Here is a 23477-nt window from a genome sequence, read left to right as displayed (position 1 = left end):
CCAAGAGCCGGCATTGGTATCCCCCCATCTGTACTGTGACTCTGAACATGCAAACCTCCGCCCATGCCAATCGTGCCACGCCTGAAAATTGGTACTGCTTTTGACATCCAACTATCAATGCCTCAATGGCAGGGCAATCCCCACATGCGACTCTAATCAAAACATATTATTTGGCATCTCTCTTTACGATATATCGCCCTGCATGTAAAGGCAGCTCTTTTCCTTTTGTGCAGACCCTGGGTTGTGCAGCCGCACATGGCTTTGCATGCTGCTGACAAGCCAATGAAATAAATTTGTTTGCACGATGTTCTGCTCCCATTGTTGCTTGCTGTGGCACCACAGCTCTTCCAGACACGCTTCCTGTCTTTCATAAGTGCGTCAGCTCCCTTGAAATGTTGTGTGAGCACGGTCATGTCACTGCTGCTGTGTCAGCAATGTGGGTGAACCATGCAGGCTCTGCGCCTTTCATCTCAATTCGACCCTGTAGATCTTCCATCTGCATCTCTCCTGGTGCAGCCTACACCCCAGTCTCCCACCCGCCACTGCCATACTGTGCCCTAGAACAAGCAAATCGGGTCTCCTGCCTGAAGCTATATTTCACTTCTCAGCCTGCACTATCCTGCGCTGACCCTTCCTGCATCTCTACCTGCAGCATGTGCCAGACTCATGCTGCCAGCAGAAACGCCGCACCACTGGATGAACTTGACTCGGCTGCTGTGGGACAGCCATGTCCTGCAGTGCGCACGCATGCAGAGGACCCAGATCAGGCGTGGGCATGCATGCGGCGGCCGGTGCCGGAGTTGAAGCTGCTCTGAGAGGGGTTGTAGTTTAGCTGCGGCATTGCATTCGCCGGCGGCGGTGAGGAAAGGCCTGCCAGACCTGCAGCACGCAAAGATGATCTTTGCTTCTCAGCTTCTTGAGCTTCAATGAGTCAGTTTGAGCTTTAGCATGCTTGCGCAGCTCAGTTTGAGCTCTGACAAAGACCCATGAAAGGTACAACTCATCACATCCTGACAATCGGGGAGTTAGATTCTCTTGGCTTGTCTTTCTCAGGCTTCGATACAAGGTTGCTTGTGCTGCAGTCAGATCCCATCACCGGGATCACCGACATGCTGCGAGCAATGCCTACAGCATAATATAATGGCTTCAATGCCCCACTTAGCTAGCACCAACACCGGGTACAGGGATCTGGGGGAGCGCAGTGATAAACACTGTTTTTAGCGCAAGACAGGGGCAATTACCCAAGGTTCCAGGGGGCGGCGAGCTGTTGATGGATCCGCTCTGCACCGCCTGCAGGAGACTGCCGCTTGAGCCGCCGCTGTTGCCTGACCCCGCGCTGGCCACTCCCAAAGAGGTACCCAGCTCGCTAGAGCTCCCCAGGATGCTGCTGCTGCCTGATGTGGAGCCTGCAGATGCACAAGTCTCTGTCAAACAGCGCTGATCATTGCAGGGAAAGGTGTCATGCATCGCCATGCCATGCCTAGCCTCACAGGAGCCTGGAACCACCATAATGAGCAAGGGCCCTGTGATCTAACATGCATGTGGGCTGCACAGTCACAGCAGCACTGTTCTCAGAGATGTACAGCTTTGTCATCCGCTGCAGGTAGGCTGGGCTCACAGGCTTGCCACATTGGTGGCTTACAGCGGCAGGGCAAGACAGCAGAGGCAGATCGACGATGAAGCATGCTGAACAATGGAAGCTGAACAAACAAACAAGCAATGCAGACCTGCATCTGCTCCCACTACTGATGGCGACTGCTGCAGCCACCGGCCTTGTCTTTGGAGCACAGCATTACCTGGTAGACCCTGCAGGTGCCTTGCTGCCTCCACCTGCATTGCATGTGTAGCAGCAGTCATGCACAGCTTGATCAAAGCCCAGGATAGCGGCCTGCAAATCTGGTGAAAGGATTGCATGCAATTGTGGCCCTGTAGAGAGGCAATCTGGCACAAAGTTCATTTGCCTCTGCTTGCTGTCTGCTCCTTCAGCCTGGGGTCTCACCAGTCCTATGTGCCAGAGCAGCAGGCTGCTGACGCAGATGACTAGGAGAAGCGAGAGTTTTTTTCGCCAAAGCATTTCCTTCCTCGGAACTCTTGATCCAGACGAAGATCTCTGCGTTGGGAAGTTTTGATTACGAACCCTGGCTTTTGAAACTTGCAGGCTGCTCAACTTCGGCAGCCCGTCTTTCCTGCTTGAGAATTGAATTGTGGAGATTAGGCCGCTGGAGTGAGAAAGACAGAATATACCGTGCTTCGTCAAAGGCACCTGAAAACACCCCAAGCGCCAGCTGTTTCCTCTGCTCAGGCTACAGATGGTGATCTAGCCTCCCCCATCGATCCAACTCTTCTACAAAATATCTTCTTCTCGTTACTTGTTGCTGAAGCTGCCGCCAGGGCTGCTACGTACGGTTCGCTGCCAGGTGCTTCACGTCTCGGAACGGCCCACCCAGACACCACAGCTCGCACACCGTTCAGGAAGGGCTTGAAAGGCGGCTGGCAACCGAATCAATCAGGCGACGTCTTTGACATTCTCTGCAACGCGATCGTGAGCATCTCCTCAGCGTTGACAATTGAAAATGGCCAGATGGCAGCACTGACGCGAGAGGAGGTCCTCCACGTGTGACATGCTCGAAGCTGCATGGGCTGACGCGACATTCGGTGACTGGATGCCGACTGGACACCAAAGTCGCATCGATCGTGTGACAGCAAGCTCGACAAACTTTGCTCCTGCAAGAACTCTACAACTTTAGGATACTGGATCGTAAGCTCCTGATACTCTGACGCTTTCCAAAGTGCTCTGAGGTGGCCACCTTTTGGAAGCGGACTCTGCGAGCTACGTGATCGCAATGGCGCGACCTGTGCACCGGGCAATTCGGCCCTGCGTCTTGCTGCTGCTGCCGCTGCTGCTCTTCGTGCTGGGGCAAGCAAGCGCCAAGTCAAAGTCGAAGGAAAAGGTGAGCCCCGGTTGTCGTTCCAGCGCACTCGTCCTGATGATTCGGAGACAGACGAAAATGATTCAGCAAGCTTCATCCCTATTCTTCTTGTGCCAGCTTGAGAAAATTACGCTTCCAGTGGGAATTCTACCGACAGAATTTTCTTCAGGACAATTTGCTTCGTGCCGATTTCGAACGGCAGCTCAAGAGTATGCGTTGCCAAGTCGAGGAAATCCGGTTACCTGTGTACTGATGCATGAACATCCCAGGCTGGTCCAGACCGCATTTGCAAGAGATATCTTCCTAAATGTGGTGTCTTCCTCTGTTGCTCTTGCAATCTGGGTGCTGGCCCACAAAAAAGGCCAGAGACCCACCTTCAGCTTCCTGCATGCATGCTCCTATGCCACAGATGACGCATGCAGTTTGAGCATTGTTGCTGATGGGTTTCTTTTGGCTTGCTGGCTGCAGGCGGCCACCACCTATGCTGCCATCCTGACAGGGGATCAGATGGTGCCTCCAGTCAACACCACCGCGCATGGGGAGGTGGACTTGGCAGTGCACCAACACGAGAAGAGCAAGGATGACTTCGTCTCCTACAACATCACCCTCTTCCAAGTGAGCCACTTGAAGGAGATTGACCTGCGCCAAGCCCAGCAGGGGCAGCCGGGAGACAAGATCGCCATCCTTTGGGGGCCCTCAGACACCGGCTTGAACCAGGTCAGGCTGCCTTCCTTTTGCCACGACATGCCCTACCTTACAGAGTGACATGTACATGCCATCCCATTTGAGGATAAGCAGCAGCACTGCCAGTGCTGCTCAATGATCTGATTAGGGATGTGCAGCTTCACCTTTCAACAATGCATGCATGATTGGGAAGCACATGAAGCCTGCGCCAACAAATGCATGGAGGCATTAGTGATGAGTTGGCCACCTCATCACATTTCTCAAGAGTCTCCAGTCAGAGGATGTGTAATTTATGATAGCCTGTGCACTGTCGGTTAGCAACATGGACTTGCTCACATTGATGTTGCTACGCTTGCAACCATCCCCTGACTTCCAGAGTCTTTATGCGTTGCTGATGCCAAGACTCTGTGCTGCGCAGGAAGTGAACGGCCAGCTGAAGCAGGGCAACCTGACCAAGAGCAGCTTTGAGAAAGGACCCATGTCAAAGAAAGATCCGAACGAGCTAATGCAGCGCTTCAACGACAACGATGTCTATGTCCTGGTGACCACCACTGACCATCCGGAAGGCCTCCTGCGCGGCCAGGTGCACAGGAAGAACGACACATCATCTCCTTGAACAGTCACCCACAGTCAGCAGCCACTGCTGTGGCTGTGATCAGCTGCTAATGGCAGTGATTAGGTGTGGTGTCAAGTGCCCTGAGGCCAAGACAGGAGGAGCAGGCGAACTATCCTGCTGAGTGTCTGATCCGGAAGTTTCATATGGGGACATATCCTGGAGGTCAACAGGAAGAGCGTGTCCCGTGCCATGTTACTTCAAGTCGTTAGTAAGGACAAGACTGCTGTGAACCCCAAGGCCAGTCACTGCTGTGACTGTGCTGCAACCTACTGATTATGGCAGCCAAGAGGTGTGGTGTCAAATGCCTTGGAGCCCCCATGAGGCCCCGTGGGCAGGGGAGGAATCGTTCAATCCAGAAATTCCGTTATGGGCAGGCTGCGATTTGCAACAGGGAGGGTGGGTTTTAAGCCATGAGCCTTAACTTTCAGGGTGCCAGTTATGATAAGACTGCAGCGGCCTGCCTGTGTTGCCATTGCATGCAAGGCAGGCCGACAGGCAGCACTGTCAAAATGCATTGATGCAATCTCAAGATTGGGAGAGTGTTGAAATGCGTGGAGCTTTTGGGTGGCTGAAGAGCCGTGTCAGTTCTTGCAATAACTTGTTGATGTACTGCCAAACGGATGCCGTTGCATGAATGAAATGCCCCCTCATGAGTATGACGTCAGCAGCAAGATATGAATGCCAGGCTTGAGTGTACACATGTGCGCATGCCTTACAGTTTGTACTTGTGGACTGTCAAGAGCTAATTCACTGCTCGACTTGTTATTGATACAAGCTCAGTGTGTCAATCTACCAGTTGTTGCGAGGACTGTCGAGCTAGCGTTCTTGTGAATCTGGTGGTGCACAGCTGAAAAGCTGGGTGTCACCGGTTATTTGACATGCTGGGAAAGGATAACTTTTGCATGGCATGCTTTGCTGGATTATGTAAGGAAGCACACATGCCAAAGCTTCGGTGAAGGACAGCAATGGCCATGGAGATACAAGTCTTGCTAATTTTGAGGTCGTTCAAAACAACCATCTGACAGATCCAGTCAGACGCTTCGTGCACTTCACGTCAATCAAAGCCCCTCTAATCTGCCTGGCTGGAAGATAGCACTGCAGGAAGATTTTAAAATTATACTTGCAAGGCGCGAAGGTCATCTTGCTCGGCAATTGTCGCAGTCCACCGATGGATATCGAGGCATTCCGGTGAAAGCATTGGTTGCATTAATCTTGTTGAAAGTGGTGGCAAAAGCTATAGTAAATGTCTCAATCGGTTAATAAATATTAAATGTGACTATCAGGTGGCTTGTATACAACGACTGGTTCCGCAGTCGGAACTTGATGACGTTGATGAAAGGGATCGATGCCGTCCTGCATATACGTCATGTTGGTCCTTCCTGCTGCTTGATCACACAGTGTACAGTTGCTGCAAACTTTCAAGGGCATCGGTTATGGAGGACATCCAGATCTCTCTCCGCGAGAGAGAAGAGAACCCGACGTTACTGTAAAGTAGTAATCCAACAATCACGTGGCCTTGCGACCTTCTTCTTTGCTCAAGAACTGGGCACATCCAGTCTCAATAGCAGGAACAACTTGACAAGTGTAAAGCCTGTAGAAAACCTCGCTGAGCTGGGTTGAGAAGCTGCAGATCGTACCGAAACATCATGATCGGTCTCTCAGACAGGCGGGGTCGGTCGTGCGTCATTCTGCCGGTGCTGCTCCTGCTCTTCGGGCTGTGGGGCCAGGCGGACGCCAGATCGGATGAAACGGTACGTCTCGAACTTTTCGACCCAGACGAATCGTGCGGAAGACACACTTGCACCGAGAGCATAACGACGATGACTCAGACAATGCAGACCTCTCTTCCTCCCATCACAGCGTGGATCATGCGAGGAATTGTCAGAAAGCTCCTCTAGATAGTACTTCCTGCCCCTAGGCAAGTGAATTCCTGGCTGGCAAGAGGTACCATGTCAGGCAAGCCTAGCTTCTTGGACAGTGGAATTTGTCCTGTGGGCCGGATCACCTGCTGACTGGCAAGTGCTACAGTATCCTCTGCACCCTCACTGCATTTCAAATGACGATCTTGTACCCTCTTCTGTACAGGGACAATTGAGCAAGTATACCGCCATCCTGACAGGGGACCAGGTGGTGCCCCCAGTGAACACCAGCGCGCATGGGGAGGTGGACTTTGTCATCCACCACCACATACACTCCAAGGATGACTCAGCAGCCTACACCATCACCCTGTTCCAGGTCAACCACCTGAAGGAGATCGACCTGCGCCAAGCCCATGCAGGCCAGAATGGAGACAAGGTGGCCACCCTCTGGGGCCCCTCCCCCAATGGCCTGCCCCAGGCAAGACCCCCCTTCCCTTCTCAGAACTTTCATTCATGGATCCTCGATGATATGAAGTTGCAGACGGCATGTAGGGGCGCCAATGTGGCAATAGTGACAGTGGTTGCTTTGAAACGCACATGCCAGAGAGTATCCTGTTAAAACTGCTAATGGGAAAGGCCAGCGTGGGGTTCTGTGGCAAGAGAAGGGGATTTGAAGCATGAGCTGTGCATGAGCTGTGCATTCAGGCCCTGGATGTGTGTGCTGCACAGGTGGTGAATGGCGTCCTGAAGCAAGGTATCCTGAAACGCGGTGACATGAGCAAGGTAAAAACAGTTGATTCAGTTTTCAAGTTGTGCTAATGGCATTACTCGCAAAAACCTGAGTTCGAACTTGAAATGCAGGGGCCAATGAGCAAGAAGGATCTGAACGAATTCGCGCAGCGTTCCAATGATGGCGACATGTATGTGCTGGTTACCACTGTAGAAAACCCCGATGGGCTGCTGCGCGGTCAGGTTGAGCCAGCCAACATGACTTTTGCACCGCCCTGACCCCCGCGTGACTAAGGGACAGAAGCAGAGGAAAGTCACCATATGGACCAGTATGGTAACTGCTCCTGGTCAGCAAAGCAGCACAGAAGCGCATGCTCAAATGATCAATCTCAGCAGGGACACTTGGTACATCGGGAGCCTGCACGAGCAAAATTGCCATGCACGAAGGTGTCTGCAAGGATATAGGGGCTGGAATTGCTGATGCATGTTGGATCACTGCCTAAAGCCTGGCAAGTGGGGTAGGAGGTTGATAAGCGCTTGCCAGGCAGGCGGCATTGTGGCCTGGATGTCTGCGTGTTCCCATGGCAGGCCCAAACTGACAGTCAGAGGCTGATGCTTGCAATTGCGCTGCCAGCATGTCTATCATGCTCGCAGCACAAGCAAGATAGGAAATGAGAGGCAATACTTTATATTCTTTGACCATGCGCCCATGACATCCTATATATTTAAAGTAGTAGTTGTGAGGCATGATGATGGGTTGGAACTCTGGCATGAACTGGGGTGCGTACATATGGAGTGCCACCTGCCTATCATCACAAGTAGTGGTGTGCTATTGGATTAATTTTGGACCAGGTGTATCTGACATCTCTCAAAGGTACAAAAAAGCGTAATTTGCACTGGAAGCGCTGCAATGCATGGCTTTTGTCAAACATTTCAGTGGGGCCAAATGCCTGGGCACCTTTGATGTAAGAGCTTGAACTGGGGTGTAAGAAGAGCGAGACCGACTTTAGGTTGCATGGCATGCGCACAATGCATGTGGCCCAGCCAGAGTGAATAGGCAGCTTGAGTGCTGGCACACAAGTCATCAGGAATAATTTAAAACTTTGAAGCCACATCAAGAAGGCACCCCATACATGACATAATGGTTGCGTGAAAACAGTACTACTAGTCATTCCTGGTGAAAATCAGTAATATCGTATATGATATGTACAAGCCGCAGGCGAACGGCACACAGCCAAACTCCGATGGTGATGGTTTGCTGCCATATTTGTACAGTCTGAGCACCAATCTGGTTGCCGTTGGTATGAAACCATGCATCCAGTTTCTCTCCTGAAGGGCATAGGCTGCCTCTTTTGCTAAGTCTACATGGCATCATGCATGAAGATCTCCAGTGCCTACTTAAGACGCACCGACAGCAAATTTTCACGAGAGCTGGACTTTCAGATTTGCAACTGCGTCTTGCTCCCACACCGTGCAAAGATATTGTAGAGCTGTGTAGCATTGATAAATAGGTGCACAACGCTTGATTTCGGTCATTCTCGACAGAGCTTTGTCATGCAGCGTCGGCGTGCGTGTGCGGCCCTGGCGCCGATCCTGTCGGTGCTGCTGGGCCTCTTACTCGTCAAAGGCGACGTGAAATTCTTTCTTCTCTCTAGCAGGCTGCCTTCAAATGGCAAAACTTCGATCTGCCTGTCGGCACCCATGGCGTGTTCCAAAAACGACTTTTCAATTCAACAGGCCTTTGGCCGGGCCTGCTGAAGTGGTGAAAACTCGTTTTTGGAACACGCTGCACCGCTCACCGTCTTATTTCAAGCCACAATTAACCTTTCCTGCAGGCTCAAAAGGGCTGCTTACCTTTGTTCCTGTCTCGTCATACCTGGCTGTGCATCTGACGCCTGTCTTTCTGGTGCATGCAGACAACTGAAAAGTACAGCGCCTTACTTTTGGGCAATGAGGTGATTCCAGCAGTCAACACCAAAGCCAGTGGCACTGCTAGCCTTAGCTTCACTGAGCATGTCACAACCACTGGCGGCGAAGATCGCCATGAAGTCAGGTGCTTGCAAGACTCCACCTTCACTCATGCCCGCAAGCCAGGACCTGTTGCACACCATCATTTGCATACAAAGTGGCCTCCCTCCGGTGAATTAGAGTCACACAATGCTTGCACTGCTTTCACTGGATGCACTGTTGCTGCTGTTCCCTCAGGGGACACATGCGCTTTGGTTATGCAGCATGGCCTTCATGCATGAGGATTCCATCTTGATGCTGACTATGGGCTGGGACATGCGTCGCAGGTTTTGGACTGGGGACTACACGATTACAGTTGCAAATCTGACCAATGTGCACACCGTGGAGGCACACCAGGCACCCAGAGCGTCCAATGGAGAGCTGGTCTACTACTTCTACGGCCCCAACGACAACCCCACTGCAGTGGTATGCGCAGACTTCCACGCACTTACCAATCACAGCACGGACAGACAGCAATTGCAGTACTAGTGGCAGGCTACCTGACAGGGTCTAGGTCTGCTATTCTGTGCCCATTGCCCTGAAAGCTGGAGGGTATAGCAGGAAGACCATCCCAGGAGAAATGTGCCTGTCAGGCACTGCCTCATCCTTTTGATGGCAAAAGAGATCTGCTTCTATCAGTCATTTGCATTACTCTTGCACACGTATTGAATTATCTTCTGAATCCCACTAGCAGAGCATGGTGGCAGGTGCATGCATGACTCTTGAGCTTACATGCTTCAAGCAAAGTTTGCATGACAGACCACCATAATCCCTGCATGCATAGAATTCTATTGCATGCAGGCTTGCTGGGTGTTTGATGTGGTCGCATGCACCGACTGTGGCTTGTCTGGTGCATGGTGCAGGTGAACAACGGCATCCTGGTGTCAGGCAGCATTGACAAGGGGCAGCTGAGGGGCCCACTGCGCAACAAGAATGTGAGTGACATGAGGGACAGGGCCCATGATGGTGACCTGTATGTGCTCGTTGTCACCACACAGAATCCCAATGGGGAGCTGCGCGGCCAGTTTGAGCCAGCCTAGACGAGCAGGTTTACATACGCATCCAAATTGGGAACTGCAGATGACTGTGTGTGCATGTGCAATGGGTAAGGACGTGTGGCCTTGGCTTGGCACAGAACTACAACAGATGCAGGTGGGAAGAGTTCATGGAAGGAACTGGCAAGACACCAGCAAATTGTTATGGGGAGGGAGAATTTAGGAGCAGTCAGCAGGGCTCTTTCATGTGTGACAAGGGAGCTTTTGTGTTGTGTGGCGCCATGCCAGCAAATCCACGTTTGGAGGGCTGGCTGGAAGTGGTGCAATACAATGGAAGCACAGTAATGTCACTGCCAATATTCTGCTTGCCATGGTCTCTGTCAAAATTTCGTGGATACAAGCAATTGCTGCTTGTCACAGTGCCTGCATGTGCCTGATACTATTAACATGTTGCTTGAAATCGAGTTGCTTAATGCCTGTGACTGTAGCAACAATGACATTGTTATTATATTGACATGCCCTGCCGTGCGCAACAGCTTGATAGTGCAGTAAATTGATAGTTCTTCTCCCCAGAAGCACGGTATTCAGATCTGGCGGTGAGCAGTACATATTTGAGGCCTGAGTGCATATACATGTGGCATCACTGCAACCCAACTTGCTTGCAGTCCAAATGTCTTCCAACAGCTGTACATACAATTATTTACCTTCTGTTTACTCTTCCTTCCTTCTCACAAGTTTTGAAGGGAAGCTGCTGGGGTCAGCACGGAAGCTGCTCATGCACAGACGTGGCCCGATTTCCTGACAAGCTTCAAGTTCTCGTTACGATCAAGGATTGTCCTATAATCTGTGATCTAATACTTTTAAAATGATATTTGGATAAGTGTGGCGAAGCAGTAGACAAGGTATTGACAGCAAATCGTTCCAATCTGCGAGTTCTGTGGGTATAGATCTGTTTGTGTACTTAATTTGCAATGGACTGTGATGTCGCGATAGCTGGAGGGGGCCCCGCAGGCCTTGCTGCAGCTGCTGCGATTATTCGTGCGGTGCCCGATCTTCGCGTGAAGGTACTGTGAATACGCATGCCATTGCTGTCAGACCAAGGCAACCCTCGTACAGTGTGTACACTGCCGACAATTGCACATAATGCAGGTTTTGAAAAAGGGTATCGCTGCATTTTCACGGAAGCCCTCCACTTGCAGGTGTTTGAGTCAGCAAAGGAGTACATTCCTCAGGGAGCAGGTGTTCTGATCAATCTGAACGGACAAAATGCATTGGAGGCCATTGATCCACAGCTGTATGAGAGGTGGATCTATTATATACATCTTGATTTTCCATATTTGCAGATGCATTGTCAGCTGCGCTCTCAGGGGCTCAAAGAACTTGCCACTCACGCTTCCTGTCCTGTCACAGGATGAAGGCGCGGTCTGTGAGTGTGCTCGGAGGTGAGACAAGGGACAAGGAGGGAAAGAATGTGACATTTAGGGAGATGGGCAAAATGTTTGGAATCGACTTCCAGAAGAAGTGCGGCACTGCTCATTATGCTCAATTTTGCTCAGCAATTGCGTTCATGCTGGTATGGTCTCTGCTGCAAGTCTGCCATGTAATTCTTCAACTTACACCTTGTATGACAGCTCAGCATCCAATGACTTGATTGTGTGCAGATATGGGAAGAGCTTGTTCTTTCTGGGATGGCACGAGATCCGGGAGACACTGTACGAGGCCTTGCCACCAGGTGTTGTGGATTTCGGGCGAAGATATGCCAGCTATGACGACCAGGGCGCTGATGGAGTCATTGTGAACTTCAAGGTGCTGCTGCAGCTGTGCATGCTTTGCTCGATCTCTTGCACTCTTCATGCTTGAAGCGACGGCCTCCTTTGCTCTGCTCCCCTGAGATTGTTAACTTGATGAAGTACAAACCAGCAATAAGTCCATTTAGAACGGTTACAGCAGGCAGAAGCGGCAACTCCCCAATACCCCATCAGTTACAATCCTTTGAATATCTGAGGCAGCCAGAGTAGCAAGTGGGCTCATGACAGTGCAGTAAGTAACACTGGCGAGAGAGAGCTGACATGGCATTGCAGGACGGCAGCAGCGTCCGAGCGCGGATGCTGATTGGCGCTGACGGCTATTTCTCCAAAGTGCGGCGGCAGATGCTGGATGATGGGCCGCCAGAGTTCACTGGCAACATCATGTGGCGCGCGCGGTTTCCCCTGCGCCAGGAATTCTCCACAGATCGCACCAGGTAATGTAGAAAAGATAGCCAATTGATCTCCTGGACAATAAGAAGGACAGCGCTCCTTTCCTTTAAGTGTTGGGTACTCATCCGCCGAGGCAGATCTTGTCAAAGAAGTCACGGCGGCGGGACGATGTGGGGTCAGAGCATTGGGATGCAGTCCAAGGACCGAGATGCATGCTTGGGCAGGCAAAGTGTGTGCCACAGTAACTACAACCAGCAGGTTGCATGAGGGGGCTTCAAGGGTCATTGCTGCTTGGAGAAAACAGGAAGGCTGAAAATGTTCTGTTGCAGGTGGTGGAAAGAAAATCTTGACAGTTTTGGCGGGCGCTTTGCTGTCATCTTTCCTATAGACAAGGACCATGTCACGTTCGTGGCAAACGCCCCTGTAGAGCACCTACATCGGCACAATCTACCCTTCCAGGCCGACACATCGAGGTAGGCAAAACTGCCTAAGCACCCACATGTTCCATTTCTGTACTCTGATACTGCGCCCATGCAAGGCCTTCTGTTATGGTTTGGCCTGCCTTTGTGCCTGCCTTATTGCCTGGCTATTCTTGAATTGCTGTGATCTGCCTTTCTGGATTTCCTACGTTATCAAAGAAAAGTCACAGGAGCAGCCGGTCCTGGATATGACTGCAGTTGTCAGAGATACCATCTGCTGCTCAGTGTGGATGCTGCTTACTGTGAACAGGCCTTATCCTGTCTGTGGGCGCAGGTCGGTGCAGGAGGATGTGTATGAGAAGGACAATCTGCAGCGCTGCCTGACAGTCTTCCACGACTTTGATGAGCGGCTGCTGGAGGTGCTGAGGGACACAGACCCCAGCACAGTCACAGAGCATGGCCTCTATGAGCGGCCGGTCGCCAAAATGCCAGACGAGGTGTGCGCTGCTTCTCGTGTCCAATACAGCTGAGATCAGCAGACTCGAATGGCGATTGTTGGTGATCAGAGGCGGTCGTCAGGAAGTCTGAAACTTGCCAGGAGGCAGGGTGCTTGTGTATCAAGACCGTGCCAAGAGTCATAGCGGAAATGCTGTGTGCACAAAAAGCAACATCAAGGTCTGCTCCTGTTACTTCAGATGTGAACTAAGACAATTTGTGGTTGGGCATGTGCAGGGATGGTGCAGGGGCAATGTGACCATCATCGGCGATGCAGCACATGCCGGCCTGCCCAATGGACAAGGCCTCAATCTGGCCATTGAAGATGGTGAGCACCGCATGGCTGCGCTTGGGCCCCTGCATGAAACCCCTGCAGTGCTCTTCTGAGTCAGCTCTGTTCCGTATGACAAGCTTGCAGTCCTTTGCTGATTTCAGCATACCAAGCTGGGGACTGCAGAGACCATTGAAGATGGCATGATCTCATGTGCAGGTGCTGTATTGGGGTGGCACGTGAGGGAAGGTGGTGTCACACCAGAGGCGCTGCAGAAATTCAATGCTGAGAGAGGCCCCCGAGTGCGCGAAGTCCTGACCAAGGTGCTGTTCCTTCCCAACACACCTTCGACTTTCTCATCGCCGGATTTAAATACAGCGAGCCGCGTTGTGGTTGGACGCCCGGGATTCATGCACGGGTGACCTGCTGTTGCCCTCTGTGTTGTCCGAGTTCTTACTGCTGCAGTCTGAGCTCTTTCTGCTGCGCGCATGTGCAGGGCTTGGACAACAACACGGGGCCGGAGAAGATCAGGGTCATCTATGAGACCACCTTCCGGCCTGTGCAAGGTGACCGGCCAGGTGCAGGGCCCTCCTCATCTTCAATATCATCCAAGCCAAGACAGGCCACCGTGACAGCTCAGGCACTGCCCACAACTGGGACATCAGTTGCTGCTCACACCCGCTCACTCAAGGGGTCAATGCCCCATTCAGGGCCCTGTTTCGGGGGCAATGGAATGAGGTTACAAGGCCGGTGCATGCAGAAGCCAAGTAAATGGAGGAGGGCGGTGGGCCGGGGCAGAGGGCATGTGCTCAGTAGCGCTGTACGGTCTGTAGTCGTTGCACGTTGAAGATTGAAATTCTCTGAACTTGGCTGTTGTGAACATGACCTGTAGCACATTGCTACTAGCATTGGTCAGATCTGTACGGGCACAGCCGTAGCGGCTTTGACAGCAGTGTATGATATCGCGAGAGAGGATGAGAGAGATTTGTTTCGTGGAAAATGTAGGCAGCGGGAATATTTGTTGATGAGTATGGGCCTGGCTACTAGATAGTATCAATGACGAATTGTCATTGACAATCACTGATGGTGCCACCAAATGATTTTACCAGTGGTGGCGTATTCTTTCGAAGGTTTGTGGCACTCAACAGTGCCACTGGCCATGGCACCAGGCAACATTACATAACATTATGTATACGGCGTGATTGTCTGCTTCTGTGCTCCTGCAAGTACACTTTGCCCAAAGCAAATTAGAGAAAGAGGTATGCAGACATCAAGGCAAGTTGTAATGTCTTGTTTTATCTGGGATGTCTTGGGCCTTCTCAACAGGGATTTGTATTCAAGCTGACCCCAAATCTGGCAACCACCAGCTGGGCCATCATGAACGTCGGTAATGGCCAATCTGTCACCGCACAGATCTTCTGTCGCACGAACAGCGACATAATCAACATCACCGGAACAGTCTTTCTGATCTGAAAAAGAAAATATATATTTCTGCGCTGGCTCGGCAGATCAGCTTCTGATCGGGGAATTTTTTGGTGTGCTCTTGAAGCGTGGGGTGTACTATTTGGGCAGAACTGTTACTATCTGCATTGAATCCTATTTCTTAAAACTTCAATTTAAGCTAGCCTGTTCTAGGTATGCGGGCCTCTTCTCGTTGACGTGTCAAGCAGGCAGCCTGAGCGTAGTACTACAAACAGCGATGACCAGTGGGTGCTACCACTCTCCATCCGATCAGGTCAATGTCGGGAGATTATCGCCTAGATCGTCTACCAGCAGATCTGTGAGGCCAGCAGCTGACTTGCAGAAGCCATGCAGGTAATACTACCTCTGCCAAGGATGTCTAAAGGCTTTTGACCGGCATCTGCCATAGCACAAGCCCTGTCTTAGCGTTCTAGCCATCAGCAGCACGAAAATTGTTTTTCCAAGATGTTTAGCGTGTCCCTGGCGGTGAAACAGATTGCCAGGGAAGCCAGCAAAGCTGGCCAAGCAACTGCGGGCCAGTGCTTGGGCAGGAGTGCAGGAGCACAGCGCAGCAGTGCCAGAGCCTGGCACTGCTGGCCAGCAAGTCTATGCTGGCGTTCCTTTTCGGCAGTGGCTCTCCCCCAACGGCCAGTGGCGAGTCAGGCCCATCAGGTGAGCCACAGGCAAGAAAGCCTTGCACCAGAAAGCTTGCGATGTGGTTGCTCAGTATCAATGAGCAAAAAGATGGACTGTGTTGTACAGGGAGGAAGAAGTGGGAGCAGTTGCGCGGTTGCAGGCGCAGGCTTTCCACGAGAGCAGCTCTTTTGCGCCGCTTGACTCCCTCCTGTACTATGTCTTCCAGGTTTGACTTTTCGTGTGAAGAAGACATGCACTTCTGTCTCTCGCGTTTTCCTTGCATCTTGTGTCATGGACGTGTTCAGCAAACCCCGAGATGAAATTGCTTTTGTGTCTTACAGGGGGAGGTGTTGTCAGGGCTCCAGCAAAAAATGAAGTACTCGCACAAGGACGGTTTCTGCTGTTTGGTCGCGTCGGCAGCCTCGGACCCCGACAAGATTGTTGGCGTTGTGGAGGTATCGCTTCAGGGCGAGAAGGTGGGCTGTCCTATTGAATCGATGGCATCCGCACAAGGCTTCAATCATTGTGCTGTTATGGTTTGCTTTTGCAGCTCAATGTCGTATTAAAGTGTCAGCTGAATGCGCTTGCTGGGCAATTTGAACTTATCATTTTGTGCCGTCTACAGGAGGAGCTGAATTGTCTGGCAGAGAAGGGCTTTGCAGAAGAGTCCTATGCATACGTTGCATGCATGGCAGTGGACAGGAACGCCAGGTGCATGCCAGCTCCCCACTCTTGTTCTCGTTCATTCCTATTGCACGGCTCTGAGGCACAGCTTGTCAAGGTGGATGTGATGGCTCACTACCTGCACCGCTGTTGAGTGAAGGCCTCTTTGAGAGCAGCAATAGCAGCAGAAGCAGCAGCAGCAGCATGTGTGGCAATTGGCTGAGCTTCATGCATGATGTGTGGCTAGGCGGGGTGGGGCTGCGAGCGCATTGTTGGGTGCAGCGGAGCGGATGGCGGGGAAGTGGCAGCAAAACTGGGTGCTGCTCCATGTGTACGGCGACAACTTCCCCGGCATCCGCCTGTACCATAGAAACGGGTGCGCAGCCTGCTCTTATGGCTACAAATGACCAAGGAACTCCGATACAATTGCAGGATGCGGACGCGTTTCTCCGGGAAACTGCAATATTGAGGAGTTCCCCTCATGCATGTCAAGCTGATTTGGGTGCATATCATATTGCATTCCTTTGCGGAGTGCGCCATTTGGGTGGATATACTAGTGACTTCAAAGATTTAGGCGCTGACAGCTCTTGTCTGATTCTGGTCAGGTATGCGGACCTGCATATAGACCCGGAGTGGTGGGGGTTCATGGGACGGCGGCGGAGGGTGCTCATGGCAAAGAGCGCCTCCGTGTTCTCTGTGGGCCGATCTGTGCAGTCAATCTCCACAAATGTGCTCAAAATGATGCAGCAGCAGAGTTGGCAGGAACAGCAAGAGCAGGGACAGCTTTGATAGCAGCAAAAGCCTCGATCTATGAAACACATGCAGATGGTCGACCCTTGCAGCTTGAGAGAATGTGGTAGAGGAGAAAGTCTAAGATCCCAATTTCAGTCGGGCGTCGTGCAAATTGAGAATGTTTTTTGGAAGTGGGACTGAATGTCATAGAGCAATGTTTGTGTGGGATCCTCCCATTCATGACTAGTAGACAGCAGGGCTGTCATTTCACTAATGGGAGAGGGGAGTGACAGACACATGTGCTGTGAGCAATCTTTTCTTATGATTTGTATTGGGAGGGGCTCGATTAAGTAGAGGGAACTGTTGTTGTTGTACACTACCTTTTATGGGAGCCTTGCATGCAAATGCTGCAGCTCGCAATTGCTGCGCATCTTACAATTGCTGTGCAGTATCACATACTGTGGGCATAAGCTTACATGCTATTCTTTGATACTGCTATACCGGTCTCTCTTGATTGTATTTTGAAGACTTACATGAGATAGTCACTAATCTTGAGGATGGCTCTGCTAATATAGGGTATATGCGCCGGTGGGAAGACATGTTGACTTTTGACATACCAGATTACTGTAATTCTCAAATGGCACACAGATTCACAATCATTTTTTTTGGCATGCTGTCTGGGGACATTGTCTTGAAACGAGTGCCTCATATCCCTGGTGATATTTACTGCCTATGCCTTGGAAACGTTGTATATCTAAGATCACCTTGTCCAAGCCCACTATCATATCCAATGCATGATCCAAAATTTCATCTCTAATCTGTGGATCTCTTTGGGCTTACTCACACATACAGTCTGCAAGCAGACTTCTCTTGAGAGACTGCTAGCAGGCACTGACCAGCGCTGCAGACATAGCTGAGGAGTGAGAGAATGCAGCGATGTTTCTCTTGTCAAGAATACACTGCTATCAGGTGTCCCAAGCACTGGATCTGCTGCCCTGAAACTACCGACATCAGGTGTCCCAGGTGTTGACGCTGCTGCCATCCACTGTGCTGGCAGGGTACGCGGCAGCGCGCATGGCTCGAGCGCGCTCCATCAGGGCTACCATGGCCGGTGAGCAGCCCTCGGCTGTTCCACCCCCTGCTCCGCCTGCGTAGCCCTCTCCCGCTTCACCTGCACCAGCAAGGGTTAACATCAGCAGCCAGAAGGGGCAGCCAGCAGCCATGTGCATTGGGTAGCGGTCAGGAGGGCTTGTTTCTCCACATTGTACCCTGCCAGGTGTATGAGTGTACAGAACCTCGCAAAGTATACTGCATTTATTTCCAGGTATATGATGCAGGGACGCAGTAAGGCGCCTCAATCATTCATCTATTTATTGCTTTAAAGGCGCGGGGCATTTAAGATGGAAGGAGTTGCAGAACTTCTCGGGACACACCCTTGGCCTGGGCAGGGGTCTTCCTCAGCTTGAACTGGCCATTCTTGATGGCGCTCAGCATGGCTCCCCTGGCATCCCCCGGGGCAGCCGCTGCAGTCTCCTTCGCCGGCGCCGCTGCTTCCTGCGCCACCTGCTGGTACACACCCCACTCTCAGCTCTGTCACCCTGAAAGTGTGCAAAACAGAAAAGAGAGCTGTCTGGCCAGTTCTTAAACACTACAGAAGTCGTCCCAAGACAGGGAGCACAGCGTCAGCAAGCTGGGCCTTGAGCATCTTTCAACTGGCTCCCAGAGACTGGGGGTGGAGGCTGCCAAGCACAACCTCAAAGACGGAAATATCAGGTTGTGAAGAGGTCTGGCGCTTTGGCCGCTTCTTCTAGCAAGTGACAGACAAAGCGCTGCATGGGAAATCGGGAGGGGCCACACCCTTGGGGGTGCAGGCGGCGAGGATGGCGGAGTCGGGGCATTGCTAACGCGCTTCAATCGTGCAGCCGCAGCTGCAAGGCCCGCAGCCGACACGCCCAGCCTGCCCGGTGTGTCATCCTGCAGCATGCAGAGTGACTGTCTCAATCTGGGTCGCTATCTGTATTCCAGGAAACTCAGAGCATGGACGTGGCTTCAGACAAATAGAGGCCGAGAATACCGTCAGCGGTCTGGTCAGTGGTGCATGCAAGGGGCATGGTTGTGCGATTGATCACAAGTCTTTAAAGGGTACCCTGCGCCCTTTTACATGCTTTGACACACTGCAGCTGTGTATGCCAGACTTGTGAACAATGACTGACGTCAGAAGTGTGAACAACAAGACGAGAGATCTCCAACCTGCTTCACTGGAATTGGCCCCACAGCAGCCTTCAGATTCGACGTACTGGTCTTGGCCTGGGGTTTCCTGGCGGGCGGGGAGCCGGGCTGTGCCAGTGGTGCGCGCAGTGTTGAGAAGGCGCTGCGCAGGTGCGGCGGCAGCTGCGGTTTGGCGCGCGGTGCTGCAGCGGTCGGCCCCTGTGCCACTGCCGTCGCTGGCAGCACCTCCGGCTTCGGTGGCGCTGGAGAGGCCAGCTGCAGGACGCGCTGCACGTTCTCCACTGCACAGCACATGGCACATCCAACGCGTTACCACTCATGGCACAGCAGCATTCTAGTCCCTTCATCTCCACATGCGTGGTAATGTCAACACCATAGTCCAGTGTTGGTCAGTCAGGCCCTCAGCAAAGTACCCAGCAGGAGTGACAAAGTCTTGACATCTGCTGGACATTAGAACTGTCCACCATGCTTCACAAGCAGCAGGGCATTCTTAACGTGAACTACTTGAAATCAGAGTCCCCTGCATTGTGGGGGACTCTGAGGCGCCTCTGTAACTTTTATGTTGCCAGACATAAAAGCTTAAAGAAGGGTGGCTTTCTGCCTCCCTTCGGGTTGGAAGGGGTTGCAGACGTGTCAGAGGGATGCCAGCGGCATCCCTCTGACGATGATATTGGCACTCTCTTCGCCCTTAATAAATATGACACTGGTTGTTACTGTATGAATGATACGCACGAAATCATTCAGCCCAAAAGGCACAGACCTGTGGTAAGTGGGCCAGCAGCGCGTGGTGGTGGATCACCACGAGGTGTCACACGATCGACCTCCGGCTCATCATAGACTGCCGCGTCACCGGCGCGCAGCATCAGAGAGGGCGTCGCCAGGTGCTTGGGCACCGTCGGCGGCGGCTGCGGCTGCTTGCCGCCGGCCGGTGCCGGCCGCGCCGGCGTCTGCCATGCCTCCGCCAGGCCAGCACCGCCTTGCTCGTGGGCCACTGCAGCCCAAAGAACATTCACAGCTTCAGTTTGTCTCTTTTAACGGGGCGCTGCCTTGGTTATCTCTTAAATGCTACATCTGGTAAAAGTCAATAAGGTCCAAGCACTTTCAGGGGTATAGGATGCTCTGCACGGTGCTGGCCTGTGCGAAGAGATTGCAATTAACATATGACCCAGAGGAATTTTGGCCATTGGTGTGGCAGAGCGCGCACCGCTGCTGGTGCAGGTGAGGGGGCTGTCAGGCAGTGCGCTGGGCCGCGGCGCATGCTTGGGGGTGCTCGGCGCCTGCGTCCCTCCAGAAGCTCTGAGGGCACCCTCCTCCTGGGCCGGCTCCTGTTTCTGCTGCAGGCGCGAACAACTCAGCGGCTCGCTTGAGGCGCGGCTGCTGCTGCCGCCCTCGGACGAAAGGCTGACGCGCAGCCGCTCTGCAGCTTCCAGGTCGGCCGGGTGAGGCCGGCGCAGGCTGACCGGCGGCTGCGGGGCCGACGCGCGCGCCAGAGCCGCCGCGCCGGACGCCGCCAGCGGGCCGTCCCTCTGCAGGATGCCCGACGACCGCAGCATTGCCAGAGACTGCGGCTCTTCCCTCAAGCCCTTCCCCTGCCTGTCATTTGCAGGCTGCGCCCTGTCTCCGTTGCTGTCCCCTGCCGTCCTCTGTGCCTCAGGCAGAGGCGGCAGCATCTGCCGGCTGCTTTGGCTGGCCCACTGCATGGAGCGCCGAAGCGGCGATGCCAGCGAGACCTCTGCGTCAGCCGTGAGGCCTGCCTGGGCATTTGCGTGGGGTACAGCTTGCACCAAGGCTCTGAGCTGCTCGGGCCCTGATCGGAGCTGTCTATTTGCGGCACGAACAATGGCGGGGGAAGACGTGGCGAGGGGACCCTGGCCGGGCAGGTGGCGGCTGCACGGGGCCGCGAGGGACTGCGCGACGAGCTGCTGAGGGAAGTGCGCGGCCGCGTCGGGGCTGTTGCGCTCCTGCAAGGTAGACACCGGCGCCCTCGGCTGCTGCATGTGTTGAGTTTCCGACCTGCCAGGCTTCAGGACCGTTGAGAAAGCCGGCAGCCGCTGCTCCGGCGAGGCGGAGTTCTCCTTCTGCAGCTGCGGCGGCTCTGCTTCCTCGCGCAAGACATGCATGTGCTGGCCCTGGAGATGCGCGCTCCAGCCCACATGCGCATCTGCCTCTTCGCCCTTAACAATCATGGTATCTGGGGTGGAGCAGTCATCCACCCAGCTCCTGCCGCCTTCCTCTGGCAGCCTGTCACCGCCTTCTCCCTCACCACAGTTGCCTTCTGCCCCACCAGCTGTCCAGGGGCCCTGCTGTCGATGCTGCTGCTGCTGTGGCTGTTCAGAGGAGGCTACATCAAGCTCGGGTTTGTGAGCCTGAATGCCGGCGTCAGGGCCGGCGAAAGCAGAGTGCGCAGCCGAGCGCGCGGACGTCGAAGGGACAAAGCGGGCCGCGGGAGGGAAGAAAGGCCCGGAGGACTTCAGCGGCCGGTTGGACGCGCAGGAGCTCGGCGGCGGCGGCGGCCGGGGCCGCCATGGCCGCTTGCCGCGAGCCTGACGCGGGACCTCCCCTGCCTGCGAGGCTGCGTCCATTGTCACGGACGCTGCAGCATCGCACTCACCGTCCCGCCATGCTGCCTGGCTGCAGTCCTGCGCACCCCCCAAAGGCTGCGGCGGCTCTGCTATGGACCTGGCAAGGGCTGCTGGCGCCGCGGCTGCTGGCGCCGCGGCCTCTGCCTGCTCACTGCCGGTTGTCATGTTTTGCTGAAGCATGGCAGCGGCGCGAGGGCTGGACACGCAGGACCCAGCACTGTGCGCGGCAGCCGCGGCAAACCAGGCTGAGCTGTCACCCTCACTCGGCGCCGGTGCATGCCGGCTTGCTGTCTGCCTGTCGAGGGTTGCTGTTCCATCGCAGGAGGCTCCTGCCTCGCTGCCAGGGATCGCAAGCCGTGGCGGCCAGGCCTTCTGCGCAGCCAGTTTGGGAAGCAGCATGCTCCTGGGCGGCGGTTGGACTGCGCAAGCGTCGGCCGGGCTGCTACACAGCGACACGGCAGCGCACGGCTGCGCGGCAGCTGCGGCGGCGGAGGATGCGGCTTCTGGGAAGCTGCTCTCGCTGCCGGGGGCGGAGGGATCGCTGCGGAACCTGAGGCTGGCCATGCTGTACAGCGGGTTGCACAGCATCAGCTGAGGATCGAGGTCGCCTCCCTGTGGAGGGCTGCCAACTGCTGTGATGTCTGTGCTGCTCATTGGCGAGGGCCCTTCTGAGCTGCCAGGCTGGCAGTCAGGTTCTGGCAGCTGCAACGGAGCTGGACGCACATGCTGACCTGCTTGTCTACCAGGATCCTGCTGGTCTGAGGTCTCTGGTGCCTCTGTCAGGGTGTAGGCACTGCTGGCACCATCATCAGGTAAGCTTGCACCACCTGAGAGGAATGAACAAACATCTGCTTTCAGGATCACACTGATGGATGGCGGCGACATCACAGGGACTAGCTCCAAAATCAATCAAGCGCACAAAACAAACTCACCATACTCTATCCTGATCCACTCCTTTTGTTGGACCTCGCACGCTTTTTGAATCGCCTGGCAGCGCACCGCAAGTGCTTGACTCTGAAGGTGTGAACAAGATACAATTAGAATCTGGGAATGGCATGTCCTGATGATGGAAGGCTGCAGCATGCATTTGCTCCAATTGGCAGGCTGTCCCATCCCAAGGTTTAGACAAAACCCAACCTGGCCGTGAACGGTTTCCATGAATTTGGCCTCTTCATCAATTCTGTCAGCCATCTGTCGTATCAGACTCGTTAGGAGAGATGTGTCCCCCGCTTCAGCTATTTCCTGAGCATCTTGAAGCCCATCCCATAGAGGGGTCATCCTTGGGGAATGAGGCCTGCAGAACAGGTGATGCAATAAGTAAGGTAAGCCCAAGAAATTGGATTCACATGCACGCTACCACAGTTGAAAATGAATATGTATTGTGTGATTTCAAGTACCTTGATTTCCAATGAAGAGGCATGGTGCTACTCTCTATAGTGTCCTCGACCAAATCGAAGGTGTCACTTGGCCAACACTTTCCTCTAATGTACAATTTTGCAAATCATGCTGTGATGAAGGACGGATCCCAGGACTCAATTTGGAAATACTGCTTTTAGAGCAGCTTCGCTGGGTTCATATTCTAGATGCTGCACCTCCCTCAAGCCTATAGGCCCGTCACCCTTTAGGTTTATAGCCCTCCCGAAAAGTTAGTACAACTGATGAAACCATTCGGCACGCCAGCAACAAGAAAGGGTTCGAGGAGAAGAGCAGCACCTGAGTACGGTTGTGAGTTGTAAAGCTTAAATATCATGAGCATCCTGTCTCGAAAATCACAACACCCGTTCCGAGCACGTCGATGACGAGGAAGACAGCGGGGCGAATAGCTCCGTTGCTAGCTTTCCTAGTGGTTGCCAATTTCGGGATCCAGTCGATCTCGGCATCATTTATTTGTTCAGATCGCAGTGCTGTTGTGGGATCTGAACTATTCTTGCAAGGTTCGGCGGGGAGGCTGCGAGTATATGACGACTGCTC

At 53.4% G+C, this 23477-nt stretch overlaps 6 protein-coding genes across 6 annotated transcripts; 4 read left to right on the top strand and 2 right to left on the bottom strand.

Annotated features, from left to right (window-relative positions):
• Positions 1–763: 763 nt before the first annotated feature.
• COCSUDRAFT_41547 (hypothetical protein) lies at positions 764–2074 on the bottom strand (the record flags this gene model as incomplete). The annotated part of the gene is made up of 4 exons (XM_005648784.1): positions 764–879; positions 1242–1406; positions 1797–1830; positions 2000–2074. 4 exons carry the CDS (start codon positions 2072–2074, stop codon positions 764–766), a joined length of 390 nt encoding a protein of 129 aa, XP_005648841.1.
• A 769-nt stretch (positions 2075–2843) lies between these two features.
• Positions 2844–4230, top strand: COCSUDRAFT_41546 (hypothetical protein; the record flags this gene model as incomplete). The annotated part of the gene is made up of 3 exons (XM_005648783.1): positions 2844–2951; positions 3399–3647; positions 4033–4230. The coding sequence occupies 3 exons, from the start codon at positions 2844–2846 to the stop codon at positions 4228–4230; spliced, it is 555 nt and encodes a 184-aa protein (XP_005648840.1).
• Positions 4231–5876: 1646 nt separating this feature from the next.
• Positions 5877–7097, top strand: COCSUDRAFT_62797 (hypothetical protein; the record flags this gene model as incomplete). Its single annotated transcript, XM_005648782.1, has 4 exons — positions 5877–5981; positions 6316–6525; positions 6819–6872; positions 6951–7097. The coding sequence occupies 4 exons, from the start codon at positions 5877–5879 to the stop codon at positions 7095–7097; spliced, it is 516 nt and encodes a 171-aa protein (XP_005648839.1).
• Positions 7098–8372: 1275 nt separating this feature from the next.
• On the top strand, positions 8373–9865 carry COCSUDRAFT_62796 (hypothetical protein; the record flags this gene model as incomplete). Its single annotated transcript, XM_005648781.1, has 4 exons — positions 8373–8450; positions 8735–8871; positions 9113–9251; positions 9689–9865. 4 exons carry the CDS (start codon positions 8373–8375, stop codon positions 9863–9865), a joined length of 531 nt encoding a protein of 176 aa, XP_005648838.1.
• Positions 9866–11231: 1366 nt separating this feature from the next.
• Positions 11232–16752, top strand: COCSUDRAFT_62795 (acyl-CoA N-acyltransferase; the record flags this gene model as incomplete). Its single annotated transcript, XM_005648780.1, has 14 exons — positions 11232–11341; positions 11482–11626; positions 11902–12062; positions 12348–12491; positions 12772–12934; positions 13170–13260; positions 13423–13526; positions 13700–13781; positions 15216–15336; positions 15427–15526; positions 15642–15776; positions 15926–16011; positions 16211–16339; positions 16569–16752. The coding sequence occupies 14 exons, from the start codon at positions 11232–11234 to the stop codon at positions 16750–16752; spliced, it is 1755 nt and encodes a 584-aa protein (XP_005648837.1).
• A 3376-nt stretch (positions 16753–20128) lies between these two features.
• On the bottom strand, positions 20129–22992 carry COCSUDRAFT_65831 (hypothetical protein; the record flags this gene model as incomplete). Its single annotated transcript, XM_005648779.1, has 4 exons — positions 22904–22992; positions 22644–22800; positions 22439–22520; positions 20129–22333 (listed from the first exon to the last, which is right to left on the bottom strand). Coding segments are annotated over exons 1-4 (2466 nt in total), but the record flags the coding sequence as incomplete, so codon positions are not given.
• Between the last annotated feature and the right edge of the window lie 485 nt (positions 22993–23477).

Source organism: Coccomyxa subellipsoidea (genome assembly GCF_000258705.1).
Source record: "Coccomyxa subellipsoidea C-169, whole genome shotgun sequence".
NCBI classification, from domain to species: domain Eukaryota; kingdom Viridiplantae; phylum Chlorophyta; class Trebouxiophyceae; family Coccomyxaceae; genus Coccomyxa; species Coccomyxa subellipsoidea.
This window is presented reverse-complemented; position numbering and strand designations above follow the sequence as displayed.